At 44.9% G+C, this 16,268-nt stretch overlaps 1 protein-coding gene across 1 annotated transcript in view; it reads left to right on the top strand.

Moving 5' to 3' along the window:
* The window catches only part of ogfod3 (2-oxoglutarate and iron dependent oxygenase domain containing 3), a 38,565-nt gene that overhangs the window by 7,515 nt on the left and 14,782 nt on the right, over positions 1 to 16,268 (top strand). Inside the window, 3 exon segments of the mRNA XM_034107583.2 lie at positions 3,119 to 3,175; positions 3,398 to 3,551; positions 12,732 to 12,855. Of these exon segments, the coding sequence (XP_033963474.1) occupies positions 3,119 to 3,175; positions 3,398 to 3,551; positions 12,732 to 12,855 (335 nt within the window).

The following is a 16,268-nucleotide window of genomic DNA, read 5'->3' as shown; positions in this document are numbered from 1 at the left end:
GTCTTCAATAAGTATATAAATGGTCCAGAGAGGTTGTGTTCTACAGTCTGCCTGAATGTAGTCATGGCGTAGGTGTGTAGTGAGATTCTGTGTAGTTTATTGATGGCATCCCGTTGGCTTTGACGTCATCTGAACAGGACATCGCACGCTCACTGCTTGATAGCGCAAAGGTCCGTTCACGCCGGTTGCTAAGCAACATCGTTATGGGGAAATGCAAGTCTGCGTCCAGATGGTTGGAAGATAAGGAGGAAGGACAATCAATACTGTATATAGTCAATGTGAGGTGAAGTGTGTCGCCAAGGTAACCAAACTCCAAGTGGCGATGAGGTCTTAAAGTGTCTGGAAAGGGTCTTATAGGTCTTCCATGTGACTTCAGGGTTCCTGCAGACGGCCTGTGGAGTTCATTGAGCGGTTTCACACAAAAAAAGTGTTACTTCACAGTTTTACGGCAAAATATTATTCTTTTGACTTGCAAAATTATCTTTTAAATTGACAAACATCATGTGTGTAATTCGTGGCACAATTCAAACGGGATCGAAAGATAATCCTTCTCTCGCCATTGACTTTGATACATACTTTTTCTGAAACAAGGCCCCATGGAGGAGAGGGAGGGACTTCGCCTCGCTATAAGCTCTCAAGAGGTTCACCTTAACCTTATATTATACTACAAGACCTGGTTGACTATAAAACCATTCAAATTATGTTCAAAGCTGCAAATCAACCATGACCTCATAAAATCCAGGGACTTTTCACACGGAGAGAAAGCATGCACACGTTGAGAGGAAACTGCATTTTCAAAAACCACCCGTACGAACAAATGCCAAACTTCAAGAGGTGTTAGTCTGTGGAACAGCTGTAACGATGAAATATTGTACAAGTCTATCTGAACTGAAAGTATTATTTAGGAGCCAGATCATGGTTATGAACGGGACCTGTGAAATCCCATTTGTTGTTAGTTCTTGTATTTGTAAAAGTAATTTCTTTCTGATTGTTTTGTAAAAAAGCAACGAATTAACAAGACGAACATGTCGCTGATGACCTAATGTTTTATTTATAAGGAGAATCTATGCTAGAGGGGGGAGGACCAGAAACGTTTTTTTTAAGCTTCCTCTTGCCCCTGTTGAACATCAGATTAATCACAGCTTAAAAAATAATCAATCAGATTAATCACCATTCGAACTATGTCCAAAATATGCCATTTATTTATGTATATTGTTGGGAATGGAAAGATAAACGAAAGAAGGCGGATATATCCATTTAACACAGTATCTATGTATATTATAACATTGTTCTGCGTGTCAAAATGAAAGACAGCCCACACACCTATCACTCATCAAACCGTGGGGTCTTATAATGTTGTATCGATGTATATAGAGATGTACGACAGCAAAAGTATTCTCCGTCGGGACTTCCTGCAACAACACCACGCCGTTATCTTGATTCTGATTGGCCAGAAGACATTATCAAAGATGCTCTATTGAGAAGACGATCACTACGTGACAAAAGTTTTTTTCAAAACCGTTTCTAGTCTTCGGTATTTCCAGACGAGTGGCTGCTGAAATCAATCTTACTAACTGCTGTCTGTGCAGTTTACTCCGCGAGTTGGCGGACTTTATTTTGCTTACTTTAACATCGTGTGTCATGGTGGGGCTAAGCCATTTCTTGGTATGGGTGTAGCCTACCCCAGTCATACCCTGGCGCTGCCACTGGTGGCACGTATGGGGCGGGCCATTCTGTATGCGTTAAATATTCTAACGCAATTAATTCAAAAAATTAATTACCACCGTTAACGCGATCATTTTGACAGCATTAATATATATATATATATTATTGAACATGTTTTTGTTTCTAACATGTTCAATAAATTGACTAATAATACAAATCTGAACACCAAGAGAAGTTCTAGCCAACGTCTTAGCTTGTGTATATAAGACACACCGCTGTCTATACATCTCGTCGTCGTCGTCGTCGTCGTCATCATCATCGGGTTGTAACGAAATACATGTAACGGCGTTACGTAATCAGAATACACAAATCAAGTAACTGTATTCAGCTCGCGTTACATTTGAAAAACGAGTAATCTGATTACAGTTACTTTCGTAAACCTGAAGTGAATACATTTTGGAATACTTATTGGAATTATTGGTGGAAAGATTTCCTCTCAACATTTAATATTCAAGTAGTAACAGCCGAATCATCACAGCCCACAAAACCTATTTCCGCCGCAGATGGACCAAAAAAGCGTTTGAAAAAAAAATCGCGGGTCCGCTCAGTGGAACAATAACAACGAAACATGGAGGAACAAAAGTCTGCGTTTAAATCGCCTGTGTATGTAGAGGTGTGTGTGTGGTTAAAACACATCAGCCTGCGGTCGCTCTTTAGCCTTACTAATGATTATTTCTGAAGGTACACACAGTGAAGGCGGTGCGTGAAAGGCGCAGCACGCTCGTCTTCTTTCTCAGAGGCGGAGTTAACCCTCCCGCTGCCTCCTGGCGCTGCAGAGAGGTCGTGAAGGAGGTTTTCCTTCTAAAAAACAGCTGTATAGCTCTACACCCCTGGCCGACATGTCCTTAAAATGAAGTCCGAGTTCGACATTTTAATTCATGTCCTGCCAACACTGGCAGGACAGAAGGCGACACGCCCGTTCTAAGCCGTGTCCCTCTCCTCACATCCCAAGCTGCATCCCCACAACGTGTATTATGTTGTTACATCGTTTCAGATGTGATGTTTCAGTTGTGCTCTTGATAAAAACAGTAAAACATGTTCAGTTTCCTTTTGCTTTTTGTGTCTCCTGTTCACCAAAATATACCCATCTGTGATGGAAAAAGAAAGTAATCCAAAAGTAATCTAAAAGTAATCTGATTACGTTACTTTTTTAAGACACGTAACTGTAACTGTATTCGGATTACTTTCAGAGCCATGTAATCAGTAACTGATTCATCATCATCAGCCATTTCACCTGAGGATGTGTCCCAGATACTTCGTGTTCCAGCACACAGACGGCACCTGTTGCTCGTTTTCATATTCCTATAAGCTCGAGTGCTGGAGTTGGTTCTTGCTGCATCGATGCGTCACAGGGGATAGCGCTGCAGCTCATGCTAATGTCTCACTGCTGCAGGTACTTTGGGGAACAGATCGGGGAGGTGTTCACAGAGGAGGATTTCCAGCTGTACAAGTGAGTACAGCATCTTAAAGAAGGGGTTTTAGTGCATGTAAACGGTCTGCAAAGGCTCAAATCCCCGTGTTTGCAAATACGTACAAATATAATATGAAATTAAATAATGTAAATTAAAACAAAATTAAATACGGTTTATTGCGGTATCTTCTAAATCCCAAACTATTAAAGTGCAGTTGAAATCATCCTTTTATTAAACTTTTTTTTACATCGTTTTTCCAGAGACGTGCGTGGGCGGATCCAGGCGGTGATTGCGGAGACGTTTGGTTTGGACCCGGCTCTGATGTACCTCACTAAGCCGACATTCTTCTCCAGAATCAACAGTACCATCGCCCAGACCCAACACGACGAGTACTGGCACCCGCACATCGACAAGGTGACGAGAAATGCAATAAAAACACACTTCTACCTCGGTAACTTTGAGAGAAGCACTAGTCTTTAAAAGTGGCTTCATCAAACGGATCATTTATTCACTAGTTAGATTTTTAGAAATGGTACTGGGAGCGCCAACACATTGTTAGTGATAGGCTAAGGGGGCGGGACATCTCTAAGCTGTTGACCAATCACAACAGAGCCGGCCAGCTAACCAATCGGAGCAGCTTCAGACAGAGGATGAAAAGAGGTGCTGTAGGCAGTATCACAATAGAGACACGACATACTGATATACACCTGAACATCAGCAGGAGAGGACTCTTTAAAGTAGAGACACTGCATACTGATATACACCTGAACATCAGCAGGAGAGGACTCTTTAAAGTAGAGACACTACATACTGATATATACCTGAACATCAGCAGGAGAGGACTCTTTAAAGTAGAGACACTACATACTGATATACACCTGAACATCAGCAGGAGAGGACTCTTTAAAGTAGAGACACTACATACTGATATACACCTGAACATCAGCTGGAGAGGACTCTTTAAAGTAGAGACTACATACTGATATACACCTGAACATCAGCAGGAGAGGACTCTTTAAAGTAGAGACACTACATACTGATATACACCTGAACATCAGCAGGAGAGGACTCTTTAAAGTAGAGACACTACATACTGATATACACCTGAACATCAGCAGGAGAGGACTCTTTAAAGTAGAGACACTACATACTGATATACACCTGAACATCAGCAGTAGAGGACTCTTTAAAGTAGAGACACTACATACTGATATACACCTGAACATCAGCAGGAGAGGACTCTTTAAAGTAGAGACACTACATACTGATATACACCTGAACATCAGCAGGAGAGGACTCTTTAAAGTAGAGACACTACATACTGATATACACCTGAACATCAGCAGGAGAGGACTCTTTAAAGTAGAGACACTACATACTGATATACACCTGAACATCAGCAGGAGAGGACTCTTTAAAGTAGAGACACTACATACTGATATACACCTGAACATCAGCAGGAGAGGACTCTTTAAAGTAGAGACACTACATACTGATATACACCTGAACATCAGCAGGAGAGGACTCTTTAAAGTAGAGACACTACATACTGATATACACCTGAACATCAGCAGGAGAGGACTCTTTAAAGTAGAGACACTACATACTGATATACACCTGAACATCAGCAGGAGAGGACTCTTTAAAGTAGAGACACTACATACTGATATACACCTGAACATCAGCTGGAGAGGACTCTTTAAAGTAGAGACTACATACTGATATACACCTGAACATCAGCAGGAGAGGACTCTTTAAAGTAGAGACACTACATACTGATATACACCTGAACATCAGCAGGAGAGGACTCTTTAAAGTAGAGACACTACATACTGATATACACCTGAACATCAGCAGGAGAGGACTCTTTAAAGTAGAGACACTACATACTGATATACACCTGAACATCAGCAATCAGCAGGAGAGGACTCTTTAAAGTAGAGACACTACATACTGATATACACCTGAACATCAGCAGGAGAGGACTCTTTAAAGTAGAGACACTACACACTGATATGTCCTCTTTAAAATGCAGATTTTTGTATTTTGCAAAGAATGGTTTAATCGTGCGTTTCCTTTCCTCATCCCTAAACAGTGTTGGATTTCATGGATTGGGGCTAATTGAAAGCTTAGACTCCAGTGGATCCAAGCAGCCCAGTTGATGCGGGATGATGTAAATTCCTGTAATCAGCCGCTAATTGCACTGCGACCAACTTTGAAACTTGTTTTCGCTGAATAAAATGGCACTGCAGAAGTTTAGAAAGTTTTAGAAACAGCTTCTCTTCAAGCTTCTCTTTGAGTGAGTTGTATTCCCCCCCTTTACGGCAGACCCTTAGTTTCCTGCAGCCCCTCTGTTGTGTTCGTGCACACAGAGTGAATATAATATGAAAGTTATAAATATTCATGCAGCTTTACTCGCTCCCTGCTTTGCGGAGTGGATATATTTAGACATATAAAGGAGGACACATCCTCAACTGATAGAGACTGGGGTTAGTGGGATACTGGGAATGTATTTAACTTCATTAGAGAAGCTGGAGAAACCGACTGCAGCAGGAAGTACCACAGGAGACAATTACAAATATATTTGTAGATGGATTTTTATAGACCTATAGCATGGCAAATGTGCAGTGTAGCTGTGTGCGTCACTCTTTAGTGTCCCCTGGTCTCCCGGCTGTGTGCGTCACTCTTTAGTGTCCCCTGGTCTCCAGCTGTGTGTGTCACTCTTCAGTGTCCCCTGGTCTCCCAGCTGTGTGCGTCACTCTTTAGTGTCCCCTGGTCTCCCAGCTGTGTGCGTCACTCTTTAGTGTCCCCTGGTCTCCAGCTGTGTGCGTCACTCTTTAGTGTCCCCTGGTCTCCAGCTGTGTGCGTCACTCTTTAGTGTCCCCTGGTCTCCAGCTGTGTCCGTCACTCTTTAGTGTCCCCTGGTCTCCCAGCGGTGTGCGTCACTCTTTAGTGTCCCCTGGTCTCCAGCTGTGTGCGTCACTCTTTAGTGTCCCCTGGTCTCCCAGCTGTGTGCGTCACTCTTTAGTGTCCCCTGGTCTCCAGCTGTGTGCGTCACTCTTTAGTGTCCCCTGGTCTCCAGCTGTGTGCGTCACTCTTTAGTGTCCCCTGGTCTCCAGCTGTGTGCGTCACTCTTTAGTGTCCCCTGGTCTCCCAGCGGTGTGCGTCACTCTTTAGTGTCCCCTGGTCTCCCAGCGGTGTGCGTCACTCTTTAGTGTCCCCTGGTCTCCCGGCTGTGTGCGTCACTCTTTAGTGTCCCCTGGTCTCCAGCTGTGTGTGTCACTCTTCAGTGTCCCCTGGTCTCCCAGCTGTGTGCGTCACTCTTTAGTGTCCCCTGGTCTCCAGCTGTGTGCGTCACTCTTTAGTGTCCCCTGGTCTCCAGCTGTGTGCGTCACTCTTTAGTGTCCCCTGGTCTCCCAGCTGTGTGCGTCACTCTTTAGTGTCCCCTGGTCTCCAGCTGTGTGCGTCACTCTTTAGTGTCCCCTGGTCTCCAGCTGTGTGCGTCACTCTTTAGTGTCCCCTGGTCTCCAGCTGTGTCCGTCACTCTTTAGTGTCCCCTGGTCTCCCAGCGGTGTGCGTCACTCTTTAGTGTCCCCTGGTCTCCAGCTGTGTGCGTCACTCTTTAGTGTCCCCTGGTCTCCCAGCTGTGTGCGTCACTCTTTAGTGTCCCCTGGTCTCCAGCTGTGTGCGTCACTCTTTAGTGTCCCCTGGTCTCCAGCTGTGTCCGTCACTCTTTAGTGTCCCCTGGTCTCCCAGCGGTGTGCGTCACTCTTTAGTGTCCCCTGGTCTCCCAGCGGTGTGCGTCACTCTTTAGTGTCCCCTGGTCTCCCAGCTGTGTGCGTCACTCTTTAGTGTCCCCTGGTCTCCAGCTGTGTGCGTCACTCTTTAGTGTCCCCTGGTCTCCCAGCTGTGTGTGTCACTCTTTAGTGTCCCCTGGTCTCCCAGCTGTGTGCGTCACTCTTTAGTGTCCCCTGGTCTCCCAGCTGTGTGCGTCACTCTTTAGTGTCCCCTGGTCTCCCAGCTGTGTGCGTCACTCTTTAGTGTCCCCTGGTCTCCTAGCTGTGTGCATCACTCTTTAGTGTCCCCTGGTCTCCCAGCTGTGTGCGTCACTCTTTAGTGTCCCCTGGTCTCCTAGCTGTGTGCATCACTCTTTAGTGTCCCCTGGTCTCCCAGCTGTGTGCGTCACTCTTTAGTGTCCCCTGGTCTCCTAGTTGTGTGCGTCACTCTTTAGTGTCCCCTGGTCTCCAGCTGTGTGCATCACTCTTTAGTGTCCCCTGGTCTCCCAGCTGTGTGCGTCACTCTTTAGTGTCCCCTGGTCTCCGTTGTGTTTTGAGCTTCTGCAGCTTTTAGTACACGCTGCACGTCTCCTCAAGCTGCTCAAAGTGTTTCTTCGTGAGGAACATCTGGGTTTTTATTCCTGCGTCCTTTCTGAAGCTGCAGCGTGTGTCTCCTGGTGGAAGAGTGTTGGGTTGTTGTACTCTTTAAATGCATGATTGCTTTTTAACCAGCTGGCGTTCACACAGTATTTCCGTCAGCAGCGAGAGAGGCAGAAGTCTGCGAAGAGAAAACGGCACATTTATTTCCCTGCCGCCAATGAGCTGAAAACACGGTGACATCGCATCAGGAAGATGATCGATGAGGTTGGGTTCGCCAATTAGTTCCAAAGCTGGAGACAGACAGATGGAGGAAGAGGGGAGGGCCCTTCCAGAGTACGTCCTGCCAGCTGTCGAGGGGACGAGGTGACACATATTAATAAAGGAGAGGAAAACTCCACAGAAGCTGTTTTATAAATAACTCCATCTGGAGCTCAACACACGCTTACCATGAAGTTTAAACGTAGAAACTAAACGTGTTTGCTAATAAGAGGAGACGACACGTTGTAAGGAGACTGGGAGAAAGACATTAGGAGATTTTTTTCGCTCGACTAAAATCTTGTCGGGGAAAGAAACTCTTGAGGGAACTCCTCTTTTTAGACTTTGCAGACCGTTGACATGCACCAAAACCTATATCACACACTAACAGAAAGGGAAAACTCCAAAACCGTAGTTACGTCCGTCTGTTGAAGCTCATTTGTGAAGACTATCGGGCTGAAAAAGACGTGTAGTATCATAAAAGTTTGCTGTTTTATCAAATAATCCCTTTGGCCTCCGTCAACACAGTGGTACGATCTGGTTTGGCCCAAAAAATATCCACTCATGCTAACGTGCTAAACTAAGATGGGGAACTTAAAGGGGACCTATCATGCGTAATGCACTTTGTGATGTCTTCTCTATATCACCATGTGTCCCCGGTGTGTCCCCGGTGTGTCCCCGGTGTGTCCCCGGTGCGTCGGGGAACTCACGCAGCGTCAGGAAATAAAACCCTCTCTCTTTTCCTCCGTACACAAATCTCTAAAAACGGGGAACAACGGAGCTGATCCAGATTTGCGTCCGATATGACGTCATATCTGAAATGTGGACCCACGGCCCAATCAGAAACGTTGCTATCAGAAACAGTCTGGTCGATCGATCGACCGGTCGCGGGGAGATTCCCAGTCGATCGCGAGATGTGTCTAAAAATAGAACAACAATATTCTGTTTTATCGTTAATGTCCTGTAACATAATCTTCCTGTGCCAGAATAATGCACTTGAACGCATCAAAGCTTTGTGATTGGCCGGCGTGACCCGTGGCTGGTGGGCAGTGGGCACTAGTTTGCTGACGTTGTCCGTGGCAACAGGAGTGACAGTCCGCACAACCGCAATTATGGCAGAAGCAAAAAAGCCCAACATATATAATGTTCACTCCGAGTGGGAGGATGATTATGTTTGTATCTATTCCAATTCAAAGTCCATCTGTCTCGTCTGCAATGCGAGCGCGGCTTTATCGAAGAAGAGTCATTTAGGAGCGGCATTTCAAAACAGTGCACAAACGCTACGAGACGGAATTCCCTCCTGATTCTGCCCTACGCTCCAAAAGGGGAGGGGCCTGAGAGGACAGCTAAAGGGGAGGGGCCTGAAAGGACAGCTAAATGCACAGCAGTCCATTTTCACCAGGCCCAACAACAAGAGCAAGGCTGCTCCAGAGCATCTCATCGTGTCAGTCACGTTCTTGCGAAACACATGAAGTCTTTCAAAGACGGCGAAGTTGTGAAAGAAGCTTTCCTGGAGGCTGCGAGGCGCTTTTTGGTGACAGTAAAAATAACCGAAGCATTTCAACAGGTTTTTGATATAATGAAAACTCAAGTTAGATACCGTTATTAATCAGCTGTAAGTTTTAGTTTGTTTGAACATTATAAGTATTGTACAAAATGGTATAAGAATGCAAACTTAAATTGATTATAGTCTATTATCAATTCAGGTTGAGAAACTAGTGTTGCTTGCATCCTATTTTAAAGGCATTTATTTTTATACTCGACTAAAATGCAACAAAAAAAGGGTTTGATTTTATTAATGTTGTCTCTTTTATTGCACGTTGGCAGCAGATTCCTGAGTAGCTTCAGATCTGAGTTGTCTTATTAGTAAACCTCATTTATACTTTTGTAGCAACACTATTTTTATATAATGGCAAAGAACGGGTTCAGAGTCTTTTCTTTGTCCCTGTCATATGTGGCAGCACTTCAATGTTTCTTAAACATTACCCACTGTAGTGACGTGTGGATAAACTCCAACTCTGTTGTGTAACTTCAGTTAAATACTTGTATGTGTGTAGATTAGAAAGAGGTAAGATAAAGGATCTGCAGTATTTTATGAAGTATAAATCGTACGAAGGTCAGTTTTATACAAGTAGTGTGTATTTACCTGGCAGTAGGCCGTCAGTAATGCCTCTCTATTTGGACTGGTAGATCTCGGCAGACTGGCAACTTTGAAAGTAGCTCTCGGTTCAAAAAAGGTTGGGCACCCCTGGGTTAGACGGTAGCTGCCGGGTCCCGCATGAGCCCCCTCCAGAATCAGCACTTTAGAAACAGGAAGTGAAACAGAGGCACGGCTAGAATTATCTGTTTGGTATTTTGAGCAAAACACTTCATTTGTATATATCTGAGCCAACAGCATGATGGGTGACCTTTAAGGTGGAAATCAGCCTTTTAAAGGTCACCTATTCTGCAAAGTCCACGTTTGTATGTCTTGTATTGTGTATATTATTATGCATTGCAACATATCTGTGTATTAATCAGTGCAAAACACACATTTCTGTATAAATAAGTACTAAAGCCGTCCTCCAGGGAACCCCAACGTGATTTAGGTTTCACATCTCGTCACCCAGTGGAGTTCACAGGGCCGTGCATCACCTCTGGACGTGATGGGCGTCTCGTTGGTGCAGGAGCTGTATTTAATCCGTCCCTCGGGTGTTGTGAGGTTTCAGGTGAGGAGTCAGCAGAGCCCGTTAACAATTCTCTTTCCAACAAGAAACCCGACTGAACGAGACGCTGAGAGTGCAGCCTGCGTGTCTTCCAGCTGCTGCTTCACATGCAGTATCACAGCAACACCTCCGGGGGTCCCCACGCGGCTCGAGCCTTCAGGGGCCGGCTTTCTTCTCACTGAATGTCTTTAGGGAACAGATTGTCGCTGAGCACAACAGTGTTGATTGTCAACGGAAATAATGACCTTTTTTCCACGACTAAGACGAGACGTCACTAACTGTGGGTATACAACATCACGGCAACAATCATAATCACGATTATTTTGGTCAATAATTGATGTCACGATTATTAAATACGATTATTCATTGACTTTGAAAACATCCATTTATTGAACTTTAAAACAAATTAAAATAATAATTTGAACGGTATCTCTTTAACTGTTGATCACCGTGGACGCAGAATTCAACTGAAACGAATAAATAAAATAAATGATATATTTATATTTAAATAAATAATATCAAAATAAAAAATACCAATAAACAAGATCACACTTAAACAAGCTACTAAGCATATATAAACATGATAAACATGTTGCAGTGCACTGTCGCAACCTGTGTGGCAGGTCAAATTCGTAATTGGGTTTAAAATACGATTAATTGCCCGAACCGACATGCAACAAAGAGCAGACTGAAATGACTTTAAGACATACACACTTTGTTTTAGAAGAGGAGGCAAAGAGACGAGGAGATTCTGAGGAAGACATGAGGGGTGTTAGCCGCTGCAGACCGTTTACATGCACTAAACCCTATAGCGCACGACAGGAGAGCAACGACTCCAGAAGGGCTTCTTTAAATGTACTTTATTCTGTCGATTGATGTTCCTTTGTGACTTGATGTCGCGGTGCATTCATACAAATAAAACAAGCATTTTTAAACACGGATAGAAAACTATTTGAAGAAACTATAATAACATAACAAATATATATATATATATATATATAGTAAAACATAGCAGTTGAATAATATGATTGAAATTGTAGAAATATTACATCACATTACACTTGTTAGACGCTTTTATCCCAAGCGACTAACATACTCAATACTGTGGCTGAGCTCTGATGGAGTCAGGACTCAAAGAGACACGAGGAGAGCTGGAGCTCTGATGGAGTCAGGACTCAGAGAGACGAGGAGAGCTGGAGCTCTGATGGAGTCAGGACTCAGAGACTCCGAGGAGAGCTGGAGCTCTGATGGAGTCAGGACTCAGAGACACGAGGAGAGCTGGAGCTCTGATGGAGTCGGGACTCAAAGAGACACGAGGAGAGCTGGAGCTCTGATGGAGTCAGGACTCAGAGAGACGAGGAGAGCTGGAGCTCTGATGGAGTCAGGACTCAAAGAGACACGAGGAGAGCTGGAGCTCTGATGGAGTCAGGACTCAAAGAGACCAGAGGAGAGCTGGAGCTCTGATGGAGTCAGGACTCAGAGAGACGAGGAGAGCTGGAGCTCTGATGGAGTCAGGACTCAGAGACACGAGGAGAGCTGGAGCTCTGATGGAGTCAGGACTCAGAGAGACGAGGAGAGCTGGAGCTCTGATGGAGTCAGGACTCAGAGACACGAGGAAGAGCTGGAGCTCTGATGGAGTCAGGACTCAGAGACACGAGGAGAGCTGGAGCTCTGATGGAGTCAGGACTCAGAGAGACGAGGAGAGCTGGAGCTCTGATGGAGTCAGGACTCAGAGACACGAGGAGAGCTGGAGCTCTGATGGAGTCAGGACTCAGAGACACGAGGAGAGCTGGAGCTCTGATGGAGTCAGGACCTCAGAGACATGTCTCGGGCCACGGTCTGACCCACACGGTAGAAGATGAACCCTCCTGCAGCTCCAGGTTGTAGTTCAGAAGTGTGATCACCAACATGCTTCAATAGAGAGACTAAACAGCTGAGGACAACTGGATCACATGTGTTTGTCTCTTATCGGCTCGGGGTCCTCTCCACCCGAGGAGAATGTGTTCCAGGTCACAAACTGGTGACAACAGCAACTCGCTAGCAGGCCCCTCCTCAGGGGGCTAGCGGCTGCTCGAGGCTGGGCCTCTGCGTCAGAGGGGCGAAGGGTAAACATGTGTACAGGATGATTCCCTGACACCCAGTGATATGCCGTGGCCCCATTCCGCCATCTAGTGATCAAAATAACAAAAGGCATAAAGCATTGTAACCTGTTTAGCTTCAGCATGTGAGAGTAATGTCTTCCCTCTCTCCGTCTGCAGGTGACGTACGGCTCCTTCGACTACACCTCGCTCCTCTACCTGTCCGACTACGGCTCCGACTTCTCCGGAGGAAGATTCATCTTCATGGATCCTAATGGCAACCGGACCGTGGAGCCACGAGCAGGTAACCGTTAGGAATAGTAAATCCAGTCGCGAGTAATCAGGAGTAACACCCTGGCTTTGTCTGGTAATCCTCTGAACCCACACTTAGCAAGTAAGTCGGAGATAAGGGGTTTTTACTATACTTGGAGTTATAATTGCTGCTTCAGTAATCCAGAGGTTTGACTGTGTAAGAAGAGGATTAGGCTTTATCCGGCATTTGGTACCTGTGGGGTTTGACTTACGCATCGTGATCTCAAAGGAAATACAGCGCAGTGTGTGTGTGTGTGTGTGTGTGTGTGTGTAGAATTTAAAGAAAATATAGTTAAGTTAATGGATATTTCCCACATGGCAAAATAACCTTTACAGGGAGTGATGTTTCCCGGAGTCCGATTGGCCTTGGCAGGAGATTAGGATCTACTTTCCGCCTCCGCTCTTCCATTTTGACTGATTTCTCCTTTTCTTTGTTCACTTCCCCCACGCTTAATGTATCACCTTAACAATGTTCCTCATCAACATGGGAAGGTCATGAAAGGAATCTTGTCGACTGGCAGGAAGTTGAGAGGAATTTAAACGAGGGCCAACAGTTGTGTGTGTTTCAAGTCAACGTTATTCATCTACTGTAGGTCATAAATGTGTCTGAAGGGGCTTTGCTGTCGGTACATCACACACCGCCCTCCATCTCGAGGCGGGGGAGTCGACAGAGCCAAAGGCGGGAGTCGACAGAAGTTGGGGAGTTGTTGGGAAACTACTTTTCCTGGTGAAATAACGCAACTACTGTGTAAAAGATGTACCGTAACTTTCGGACTATAAGGCGCAGCAGATAAATTGAATGATGTGTACATATACAAGCCGCACTGGACTATAAGCCGCAGGTGCTTTAAGCTTTAATTAGATTAGATTAGAATCTTTAATGACCACACAGCCAGGCTGGTGGACTTCGTGTTCAGTGCAGAGTATTACAGCTTGTTCCATACAGTTCAACATACAATAAACAGACAATAAAAAGTACAGCACACAGCACGGGCAAGACATAGGATTATTATCGTTCATTGGGGTTATTTAGAGTCCATTTAGTAATTACCAAGCAGTCCAGCCTTTCGGAGCCCGTTGGTGATCGTGGATTGTGTTGACACTCCTCCACGCCGTCAGGATCCACTCGCAAACTTGAGCGAAAGTTGCTTTTCCCATGCGACCAGTTTTGGTGAATGATTTATCGCCGCTGGTCGTCCACGCCTCGAACTGATGCGAAGGGTTTGTGCATGACAACGTCCTTGCACAAACTGCCCTCGCTCTCGTAATGTCCGTCTGTCTTGCTCTCGTTCTGTCTCTCGGTTCCACCTTTTACTTTGGCGCGCTACCTGTATCGCTCTTTTCCGGCCCTCCAGCTTTTCCTGCTGGAGCAGCCGCTTAGAGGTGGCGGGCGCGGACCGGTTCCTAGAGCCCATAGCGTTAAAGGTGGTGGACTGTAACCTGTAACATCCAATAGATGTAGGGAGGTCCCCTAGTGGCCGTTAGCTGTAAACATCCATAGATTAGCCGCACCGTTGTATAAGCCGCAGGGTCGTAAAATGGGAAAAAAGGCGCGGCTTATAGTCCGAAAATTACGGTGGTCTATTTTGGTGTTTCGAGTCCTTGAGTTTGGTATTTTTCGCCATCTTAGAAGGACCCTCCTTTATCTTGTATTTGACTCTAAATGTGATCTTAATCTACTAAAGGAACATCGTGCGGAATCAAAGAGGAATCAAACCGAGCGATTGAGACCATAAAATCATCATGTTCACTAAGGTAATAAATCCCGTGAGAAGTAAGGATATGTTTTCATAGACTTCCACGCAATTTGTTTTTGGAGATATTTGGGAGAATGCAGGATTCTCCTCGTCGGACATTAAAAAAACATATCCGTCAGTTTTATTCATAAAGTACAACGACTGTGCTGTCGCAGTTTACGCTCTTTCAAAATCCTAATGTGTAAACAGTGGATGCATTAGCTAGTTGTGGTGTTGGCGGTTCAGAGCGACTCTACCCCGACAAAGGAAATAGTTGGGATGCAGATGTTAGGAAAATGGAGACAGAAGTGCAACTTGCTTGAAAACAATAAATCTAAACGCTTGTTTCAGACACTTCAACACGAGTGTAACTTATTTTGTCTTAAAGCTCCCGTGTCACGGCCATTTCTCCTGACCATAGCTCCATCGTTGAGGTCGACTAGAATAGATTCACTTTGTTCAATGTTCCAAACTCACATTGGTTTCTCACAGCATCTCTGATAGTCTGTGTATTCACTCTCTGTCCTACACGGCTTGTTGGAGCTCCTCCCCCCTCCCTGCGAGCCAAGCTCTGATTGGTCGGGACGTTGCGAGGCTCGTTGCTGCGAGGAGTGGACAGGCTTCCGGGTCGGCGATACAGCGAGAACAAGCGAAACTCATCCTGAGCACGCACGCACACACACACACACACACACACACACTAGTTAGCCAAGGGGTCCTGGTGAGTGAGGGGCTCCACGGATTGGTCCATTTGTTGTTGATGTGGGTGTGCACACGTCACAGAACCCAGGAAGCAAACAATGGAAGAAGAGAAATGTCCAGCGAGGCGTTCTGGGGCAGCAGACAGGTCTTCTCTGAGTTAGAGCTTTACTCCACAGGGTGCACTTTGAGGGTGTGTGACTCTGCAGACCGTTCACATGCAGAACAACCTTCATAACAAGGGGGCGGGTGAGAACCAGAACAGCGTGGAGCTTTAAGTACCTCATAAGTTGTGGAAAGGAGATACTGTTGACCTTCCCATGTAGAGGATATATATTATTATTCCGCCTGACGTGATGTCAAAGACGACTAACTCCCTTCATGTTTTATTTGAAAAACTCGTTTAAAGATGTTTTGTTGGATGTCTCATAGCATGTCAAAACAGACCCAAGGAGACACGGTTTCTCATGGTTTATCTGTTTTCATTTACGGTTGTAAAATACTAACAAAGGATAGAGTATATCAGGGGTGTCAAACTCAATTTTCATCACGGGCCACATTCGCTTTATGGTTGCACTCAAAGGGCCGGTTGTAACTTTAAGACTACATAAAAATACATACATATTTAATATATAAACTAATGTATTATATATTACATTATTGCCTCTGCATTGAATTATTATCGGATAACTTCATATTTAACTACGTCTGGAAAGCAGAAGTCTAGGGCAAATAATTGCAAGTCTCTTCAGTGAGAATGTCACAAAATGATTTTAAAAGACATTTGGAAAAAAGTCAATTCTGAGAAAAAATGCATATTTAAAAGAAAAAATTCAAATTTGAGATGCATTGTGGGACATGTAGTTTATGGGCAACGTGCTTCTGTAAATCGCCATGTAACCGTATTACAAACATATTATATTCTTTGCAAGCTCTTATGGGGCCACATGAAATGAAGTCGCGGGCCAGA

The sequence above is a fragment of the Pseudochaenichthys georgianus genome, chromosome 19, assembly GCF_902827115.2.
Source record: "Pseudochaenichthys georgianus chromosome 19, fPseGeo1.2, whole genome shotgun sequence".
Lineage (NCBI taxonomy): Eukaryota > Metazoa > Chordata > Actinopteri > Perciformes > Channichthyidae > Pseudochaenichthys > Pseudochaenichthys georgianus.
The sequence above is the reverse complement of the archived record's forward strand: the minus strand, read 5'-3'. Positions and strand labels throughout refer to the sequence as shown.